A 10,014-nucleotide genomic window follows, 5' to 3' on the forward strand; every position below is an offset into this window, starting at 1 on the left:
GTTGGGTTTGAGTTTAAATTTTCGACACGATTATTAAATGAGTTGAGTTTGAGTTTGTCTCTTGTGACACGACAAATAGCGTGACCCGATACGACCCATTGACAGCCCTAGTAGGACATATACGCATTGAACTTGTTTCCGTTAAGATGTTCCTGGTCTTTTCTGTTTGATCTAACTTTTTCTTTTGCTTGTTTATATGTTTAGGGTGCATTTGAGCTTGGCTGCTCAGTTTGCCCTGTCGCAATCAAGTACGATAAATATTCGTTGATGCATTCTGGAACAGCCGAAAGTAAGCCCGAATTGTGACACACTTGCACGCAGGCGTACTTATTTACTTGGAGAATGGGCTTGTTCCTTGACTTATCTTTCTTATTATGACCAAGAAAGTTTGTCAACTCATATCTCTCTGAAATTAGTATCTTGGAAAGCATGAAAGTGTTTCAATTCAAGTAAACATAATCGTTATAGTTCAACCTTGTGACCTGGCCATTGATGATGCTCTGTTTTTGATATCTTTGTGCTTTAGATCCATGATTTGGGAAGCATTTAACATGCTTGGGCTGTTGTCATGCTGTCCATGGTACTGTAAAGGGTTTATATAATATGGTTTTGTTGCAGGCAATCCTTCACAATGCATCTGCTACAGCTTATGACATCATGGGCAGTTGTTTGTGATGTGTGGTATTTGGAGTCCGAAAATATCAAGCCTGGGGAGACTGCCATTGAATTTGCAGAGAGGTAACTAGTCTTTCCTGGGCTTGTGATTAAGAACAAAGTGCCTTGCTCCAGGTCGGTCTGATTTGTTTTATCTCTACTATTTTGGATACTTCATTGCAGGGTCAGGGACATAATTTCTCTTCGAGCAGGACTTAAGAAGGTCCCGTGGGATGGGTATCTTTACTTGCATTTGCAATCTTTACTTGCATTTTATATACAGAAGCCGCACATTATCATGGAGCTTATTAGTAATCTTCTCTTTGCAGACAACAAAGTTTTGCCTAGTCTATGCTTCGACGCCTAGAGGAGAAGTGATATTTGTTTCTTCTTTTTTAGTCTTGGTTCATTTTTAACTTGTTGCATGTACTACACTCCATACTCTTCATTAGAGTAACCAGTGTTTGTAGCCTAACAGAAGGTACACTTGGTTCAGGGATGTATAACAGTAACTAATTAACTACCTAAAACTTATGCTGTTGCACGACTCTTAGAGGCCATGGTTTGTGAAGTAAAAGTGGATGAGACATATTCACCTACCACAGTTGCAACATCAAACAACTCTGAGAGGAGCTCAATCAGGACAAGGGGCTCCGGTTCACCCTTGAACTGCATATCAAGTTTGGTTCAGCAAATGAATATGGACAATGATCAGGAATTGTCTACAGCCATGCTTCGGATTGAGGCACTGGATGCCGGTTGGCAAAAGGAGGAACTAGAGGCACCCATTCACTTTTCTTTTAAGCATTTCATGGCTGCAATTCTCACTTGATTCATTTTCTTTTGGTATCATCTAGGACTTGATAAATCAGTACTAGGTTAATGAATTAGTAGAATTTCAAATTACATGATGGTGATTCCATCAGAAGACTGGAACAGTCTGAGAAGCTAGCATTTCTCTCGCGTCAATGGTGAACTTGCTAAATATTTCAAATCGGGTGATGGTCAGAAATTACAGGCGAGTTGTAACAGTTGATTGCTGCACGTACAGGTGCATGAAATACAGTACACATTCTTCAATTTTCAAGCAGAAGAACTTCAGAGTCTGGATAGAGCCTCTTTGTTTGACAACATTGTAATGTCTATAAACAATGAAGTACCCGGTACAATTTGGTCAAATGGCATCAGTGATTACTTTTTTTTGTTTTGGTTACAAACGGGGCGAGACCCAAACAGAAAAAAAAAAAAACAAAAACGAAAACAAAAAGACTAGGAATTAAAGTAGGAGCTCCTCCTAGCTCTAGAAACAGCAGCAATGTCATCAAGGTAAACTTGAGCAGCATGGGGAGGGTTATCAAGAGCAATGAACCCAAGCTCATGATTGATACCGTCTAGCTAAGCCATCAGCAGTCATATTGCACTCCCTGAAAATGTGACTTATATGAGCATTCCCCATACTATTCATGAAGTTCAAACAACCAGTCAACAAGGAACCAAGAGGGTGAGTGTCAAAATCAGCTCTCTGCATCAACTGCACTAAAACTGCAGAATCAGACTCCACTTCAAGCTTTAGAATATGCAGGTTTGCAGCCATTTTAAGCCCAAAAATTAGACCCCAGGCCTCAGCATCCAAAATTTCACCAATACCTAAATTAACTTGAAACCCAGCAATCCAATTTCCAAACTGATCTCTGATCACACCCCCAGCACCAATTTTTCCAGAAGAAGAGCTCCTAGTTCCATCAACATTAAACTTGTAGAAATTATCAGCAGGTTTTTGCCAGGCAAGGTACGCATCAGTGATTACTTTGGTCCTGAACAAACTCTGAAGCCATTCAGCAAGTGCTGAATTGAAATGTATTTACTGATATAATCAAAAGGTTCTTCTATTTTTCAGATGATTGCCCCTCAACCATGGAATAAGCCCTTATTCAAAGACTCTTTCTAAAATAAACTAGAGAATAAAATAGAATATAGACAAGTTTCAAGAAAAAGAGAAAGCAGAGGTGTGCAAATAATAGTGGCAAGAATAACTGTATATATGTCAACTGTTCTCAAGTTTCAAATTGTGAGCTGCCCAATTTACATAATCCTACACCTAGGTCAGACAAAACAAAACTATACAACAGGACATACTAAGAGAAGAAAAATATCTCAGTCTGTATGAGTGTTAATGTCGCCCTTCTCCTTTTCCTTTCTGCAGTTGACAGAACCTCCTGAGTAAAGCATGAGTTATTACAGGCAAATATTAATGGGTAAGGCTGATAAGTACCAAAAAGCTCAACTCCATTGAAGTACTTGTGACAAGATGGAGTTGATCAGTGACCTTCAGTGAATGCAACAAGGTCTTCCTCTTTTATCGTTTTCACTGACCTTCAATTTTATTTGGGGCACCACTCCCATCAGCCATCTGTTGATAATAGAAGAAACCTCAGACCCCAAAAAAATAGAAGGAGAAATATCCACCATGAATTATCAAAACCAATCAGAAATCTCTCTTCTTTTTTCTTCTTTTTTTTTTTCTCCTTTTTTTTTTTTCTCAATATCAGCAAACATATGTTAATATTCTGCTAATATTTGTTGCACGAAAATCCACTTTTCTTATAGGACATTCATCCTACGTGGAAGAGATAATTGCGTTCAAACATGAATGCAAGTTTTTTTTTTTTTCCTGATAAGTGAAAAACTGGAAATAGAATGTAAAATTACCTTAAGCTTCTCAAACTTTGACTGTAACCTCATATACTGTTCACGTGCTTCAGGGTGACGAGACATGGACTGGACCCTTGCAAGAGCTTTCTCAACTCCAGCAAATTTCTGCTTCCTCCCAACACTCAAAAATTCATAGTCATCACTTCTTTTATTCTCTGAAGATACATCTTCAATAGCCTTTTCCACCCGAAATCCTCGCAAACCAGGCCGTTTCCGCCTCCAACGCAATATTACTTTCTCCATTATACCAACAGACCAAACAAGCTTTTTGTAATTCTTACGAACCTGATGTCCCCTCACATGAGCCTAAAAATGACAAACAGAATTAACATCTGAACTTCATAAGCAAAAGTTAAAAAATATAACAATTCACGAAAAATGATGCAGTGCACAGTGGCCTGGAAACTGACATAAGCATTTCAAAGAAAGTAATAAATGGTACCTGAAGTTTGACAATACGGTTACGTATCTTCAAAAATTCCTTTCTCCCCTTCCAACCACGATATTTTCTTTGTATCTTCAGAGCTGCTGCAGAATGCAGATAATCTTCATAGTGACTGAACTTTTGAACTCTCTTCAAGGAACCAAGTGCAACTAGGTCAATAGAAGCTTCAGGAATATCAATGCTGCTCTGAGTTAATTGTCTCTGGCGGAATGAACGAGCACGGAAAGTTGCTTGAATCAGAGCAGCCGCATGGGCTGATTTCCTAACTGCTGCTAGAGAACCTTTCAGAGAATTTTCATCATCTACCGTCACATCAGATGTTATAGCTTCTGAAATCTCGATAGCCTTTTCAGCTGCAATAGTTGCGGAAACATTATCCATTGTTTTCTCATTGACAGTCAACAATGACAGGTGACTGGTTAGATCAGCTTCTGCCAAATATCCAGCAATCCCTTTGTGGCCTCTACTTGAGGCTAGATCAGCGGCTGTTTGTCCTCCAGGAAATGCTGGCGTTGGGTCCTCAACAGCACCTGGAGCAGCACCCAATCCAAGTAATGTGATCACTGTTTCCTCTCTGGAAAAGGATCGGAAAACAATGGACTAGTTAACATACAGATTATTCACCTTGCAAATAGAAGTCATAGAAATCATCAGGCAAAATATAACAAGGCCTGGTGCGTAGGGAAAGGACAGCAGTATTGTCATATTACAGGCACAGATTCATTTCAACCATAAATTTTTAGATTTACATACAGGCACAGTAACCTTAAAATATACTAGTATAAATAAAATCTTCATAACACAGGAAAGCAATTCATATGCATTTCATAATGCTGAAGAGAAATTCATGCAATATAGCAACTAAGAGAACAAACTTACAAATGAAGAATTGAAGGAATATTAATTCCTCCATAGAAAGATAAAAGAAGATGATTAACATTATTAAGTTTACTAGTATATAGTGAGTATAATAGTATAGAAAGAGAAGAACGTATAAATCACAACTTTACCTTCCAAAATATGATGCCCAGTGAAGTCCCGTTCTTCCACGGGCATCTCTGAAATTAGGACTGACACCAGCAGCAACTATGAGACCCACCGCCCATTCATAACCAAGAGCAGCTGCCAAATGTAGAACGCCTTGGCCTTCATTATCTAAAACATGTGGTCCTTTACCTTCTTCATGAACTTTATATACCAGCCATTCAAAAAGTCTATCCTTCAACAAATTCTGAATCAATACATCTATGTGGGTCAACTGATCACGTTTGCATGCCATAGAATCTCCATCAGCTATCATCCAATCACTCCCGCTGTTGCTTCTTATTGAACATATGGAACTTTTGAGCTTACATTTATCACAATCCAAAGCAGAACATTCCAACCACTTCCTCTCTGATCCCAAGTTCAACAATTTTGCAAGACGAATCTGAAAGCACAATTCATCTTCTCTAGAGCTGTTTAGAGATATCCCGATAGGTTTTTCTCTATATTCAAACTCCCTCACCTCACTGCAGGCCAACCTATTTCTGCAAGTCACATAGAATGGAACACACCCAGGAGCATGTAAAGGAGTTTGACATCTAATAACATTATCAGTCAGAACTTCAGCGGGAACCTCTATTTCACCAAACATGCATCCCCACTTGGTCTCAGTAAAATTCTTCTTGCCTCCTAAAAATCTTCCAACTATTAAAACCTGAAAATGGGGAAGAAATGAAGAAATTAATATAGTCACACATCAATAGTTAATAGGAAAGATGTCTGTATTCTATAAAAGTATACAAACTCTACTATAAAATATATACCTTTGTTTCAGTTCCTGAATGAGACCAATCTGGAGAAAAATCACATATACTAAATAGTTGTTCCTGGGAAAGAGAAGGGCCAAGTGAATTAACATCTAGCTGCATATGGCCTGATAAACTGGAAACTTCCCTATCACCATTCTCAGCCTCAAGTGTATTCCAGTAATTTCCAGAGTCTGAAGCCATCAACGAATCATCACAATCCACACCAATTTCTTTATCCATCCATCTACCAAAGCTGTCGAGTTTCTTCAGCTCTACTGGTTCACCTCTACGCACACCACCATCTCCAGAACTCTTCTCAACTCGGGCAGTAGAAGAAGCTACTGTGTGAGGATCAGAATGGCCCTGAAACTGGGAATGAAACAGACTGAAGTCAAATTCCTTTGCAACCTGCAAGAAGGTTTGAGTATCACAAGGAAATTTTCACCACAGGAAAGTTACACATACATTTTTCACAAAAACATTATATCACAAAAAAGTGAATATATTATAAGTTGCTTCAGAAAATGAAACTATATAAGAGAGACGATGCAAAAATAGAAGCATATAAAAATGGATCGTGGAACACAGACCTGAGCTTCTCTCTGGGAAGGGGTTGTGACAGCCTGCACATCTATGTCATTGGTCAACCTATCTTCACAAGTTACATCTTTGCCTTTCCTATTACTATCCAGTCTAGCGTCTGTTAGCTTATGAGTTATGGAGTCCGATCCATTAAGTTCTTCAAAGAAATTTTTCTTTATGTCTTCAACAAAAAGATTTTGGTCATGCAGGCTGGACTCTCTTGTTGATCTGTTCATGGCCCAGTCAGATGAACCAGCACTTTGATAATCTTTAGGTCCGGCAAACCATGTACCAGAAGGATTCCTGAATGACTCAGAAAGTCCTGAAAAGCACCAGAGAGATTGATCACATATTGTACCTTCGAAAATTATAATGGCAATAGAAAAATCAATATTGAAACAAAAATTTTAAAAGGAAGAGAACAAAAAAGAAAAAACTGAAAGAGACAAAACATAGAGCAGCAAAATAGAAGGTACAGGTTCCTGTTAAGAGACCATAGACAGAGTAACCCGTGCTTGCACAAACCAAACAGCAACTGTGTTATCATTTTGGGAAAAAAAAAATGGAATCATTGTACAAATCCAGTGGTAAGTAATAATAGCAAAACAACAAAGATGCTACAAGAATTTAAAAAATATAATAGGCTGTTTCAATGTATTAGACATAAATTTGGAATTACATATACTGCATAATCTTACTTCCAATTTCTGGTAACTGTAGACAAGCATTGTTCAAAACAGAACCAGGCATAGGTTGAGCAAGAGACGAAGCTCCAGCATCACCCCGAGAATCCACATCCTCAAATTCTGTAGATAATGTTTGTCCATTCCAGTCAACTTTGATTGGACTTGAAGCAAAAGATGTTTGAACTGTAGGGGCAGGTGAGTTTGCTTGTGCAGAGCAAGGTGCTGAAGCAGTTTGAGGGCTTCCAACCTGTGATCCTGGATCAACCAGCAAACGGGAGACACCAGACTTGCTCCCCTGCAAAGCATCACATTAAACCATAGAACATAAGCATATTATATAAAAGTAGAATTCGGCCATTCCACTGAAGATGAGGACATCGAGTCTTAATAAATTACAGCTGTGGGACCATTTTGTTTCCCATCTGCGAGACACATATACATTACCTCAACCATTCTGTAATGCACAAGAACAATGTGTTGTAAATGACTGAAAAGCAAGCAAGAGAAAAAAAAATTATCAGAAAAGTGATACCAAAATCCGAACAAAGGAAAAGAGAAAGTACTTAATAGGTCAATAACTTACAGCTGTTACAGCATTTGCAAACAAAAATAAAAAAATAAGGAAGAAACAATTTCTCTTTGTCATTGTACATAACCCCCACTATTGAATACCATACGTTCTAACGATTCTTACAATTCCAAATCTAATAGGCCATTAAGCAATTTACACCTACAGATCATACTTTATATTACAGGTTATTTAAACATTCCACCCTCAACAACAAGAACAGAAACAGGAAACTCACGTATCAAGCATCCAATAACTCCTCCGCTGAAAATTCTCATTGTCCTCCCCATGGGCATAGTAACAGTGAAGAACGTCTACACTACCAGCCTACAGCATACCAAAAACCAACAGACATTTATCACGCCTTAGCAATGATACGATATGTGCCAACAAAACTTAACTGACTTCATTCACAACATAAGAAATTTCTAGTGAATCAAATTGGAAATGTCAGATAGTAACCAATGTTGACAAAGACCCTAGAGATATAAGATTTGAGCAAAAGAAAGACATATTTATTGATATCTAAACTAATGAAGAGAGAAGAAACTAAATAGTCTATCTTACATGCAAACCAACTCAAAATACAAAAGACAAAAAGAAAAAGAAAATAAAAGAATGTTAAAACGCGGGCATAGTCTGCCAGAGCGGATACAACTTGACAATTTACTATTCATGATATATTTGCAAATCCCAGCACTGGATCTGAGAAAAGTATGCATACAAATACACGATCATTTACTCCACAATAAGTTTCATTTCTAGTTCATAATTACTGAAAAGAAAGACTAACAGCTAATGATCAAACCTAAGAAATGGGTTGATGAAAACTCAGGATGCTCAAGTAACCCAAAGTGAAGGTCCATAATGATCTAAACTCTATTAGACCAATTGGCAGAAATAAATGCTTATTTTAATGAGTGAAATAGACTATCCAAATAAAGAAATCAAATTTGCACTTCCAAAGAGTTCACTAAAGCACTTGAGCATCCTTGGACCCACAAACATGAACTAAGAAACCTATTGGGAACCATAAGTCCTGCGTTGCCTGGCAAACTACCAGCTAAAGACAGAGGGCCAAGACCGAAAGACAATAACCAGGCAACAACACAACTCTATCTCTTAGGACCAACAAAAAAGTGAACTTACTAATAATAGATTGAACAGCACACCTTCAACTTTTCATGTGCTTCTTTGACAGTCTTTCCATCCTTTTTCTTCCTCCAGCGGTGACCATCTTTACGAAAATACCGAAGTGCTTTACGATCAAAGAGGAACAAAGAACCAGCTGGAAAAATAAAAATATATAGTTTCAGATTGTATGGAGGATAAATAGCAGCGTACTAGTATATGCGATCTCAAAATCCAAATGTAGCAATACAAGAAAATATGCCATGGACAACCTGAAGGCCTGACGGGTGGATCTGGGGTTAACTGAAACCTTTGGTAGTTGCGCAGTATTTCACAAATTTCAGTAGGCCGGAGCCAACGCTGCTGTGATTCTTGCAATATCTGGACAAGGTCTGTTAAATTCCAAAAAAGTAGTGAAAAGGTTTAAATATCTTCAAACTAAAATAACCAAAACAAAATACAGGGGAACACCAAAATGTGAGAACAAAATTCGCAGAGGACACTTTCATCCCAATTTGGTGACAAGTGCACAGGATGCACATACGACGAGAGCATAAAATTTTACAAGCACGCCCCTGACATAATAAGAGTCATACAACTCAATGCACCAGCAATGCATATATGCAAATGCACCTTACATAGGCTAGATTACTTAAACCATTCAATGCATGCAAATTAATTCTTACATTAATTCAAAAAACCTGAGAGTGGGAGCATTAGGAGCATGCATGAGCTGCTAATTAACAATCACGCCTAATAAAAAAATTTACAAAATAAGACACGCATTTCCATATAAGAATCCGATTCCTAATCAGACGAGCAATAAAATCAAAACCTCAAATTTATGGAAAAAAAAAAAGAGAAAAACAAATGCCAGGTGAAGAAGCAGACCTAGTTGCTGATTGGGGATGTATTTTCTCATCTCAGCCATGGGCGACTAATAAACAAGCTCACACAAACCCTAGTTTTCATCAGCCAGGGACTGTGAATGCCGCCGATACAGAAAAAGCAAAGCAATACAGCTCCGAGAATATCATAATCATCATCGATCAAAGATTCATTTTCTTTTCGATTAAGCTATCGATTATATCAACAAATGAAGCAATAAGCTGAGAAATGGTTTCAGGCGGTCTCCAGAGAGAGAGAGAGAGGGGGGGGGGGGGGGGAGGTGTAAACTGGGGAAGAAGAAGAAGAAGAAGAAGAGAATGGAGGTTTGTAGGAGAGAGATGGAAAGCGATGCGTGTGGAAGGCACTTGTAAAGAAAGAAAGGAAAGGAAAAGAATAAATGAGAGAGGGAGAGGTGAGGCTAGAGTCGATCGAAAATAATGGCTTTGTCCTTTGTGTTTACACTACATGTAATTAAGAATCAAATTATACATGTAATTAAAATTAGACAAGTTACCAAAAATGCCTTGAATACAAAAAAAAAAAAAAATGCCTTGA

At 38.1% G+C, this 10,014-nt stretch overlaps 1 protein-coding gene across 3 annotated transcripts; it reads right to left on the reverse strand.

The window, feature by feature from the left end:
* Positions 1–2,663: 2,663 nt before the first annotated feature.
* Positions 2,664–9,740, reverse strand: LOC133742814 (calmodulin-binding transcription activator 2-like). Of its 3 annotated transcripts, none has more exons than XM_062170492.1 (12): positions 9,463–9,740; positions 8,844–8,963; positions 8,613–8,728; positions 7,679–7,767; positions 7,317–7,359; positions 6,885–7,167; positions 6,195–6,508; positions 5,620–6,012; positions 4,822–5,510; positions 3,809–4,385; positions 3,364–3,672; positions 2,664–3,064 (listed from the first exon to the last, which is right to left on the reverse strand). In XM_062170492.1, exons 1-12 carry the CDS (start codon positions 9,500–9,502, stop codon positions 3,020–3,022), a joined length of 3,018 nt encoding a protein of 1,005 aa, XP_062026476.1. In that variant the 5' UTR covers positions 9,503–9,740; the 3' UTR covers positions 2,664–3,019. The 3 variants fall into 3 exon arrangements, with proteins under 3 accessions (XP_062026476.1, XP_062026477.1, XP_062026478.1); XM_062170493.1 differs by having other exon boundaries at positions 5,620–5,973; positions 9,463–9,739; XM_062170494.1 differs by lacking the exon at positions 9,463–9,740 and having other exon boundaries at positions 8,590–8,728; positions 8,844–8,876.
* Between the last annotated feature and the right edge of the window lie 274 nt (positions 9,741–10,014).

This window comes from Rosa rugosa, chromosome 4, assembly GCF_958449725.1.
Source record: "Rosa rugosa chromosome 4, drRosRugo1.1, whole genome shotgun sequence".
NCBI classification, from domain to species: domain Eukaryota; kingdom Viridiplantae; phylum Streptophyta; class Magnoliopsida; order Rosales; family Rosaceae; genus Rosa; species Rosa rugosa.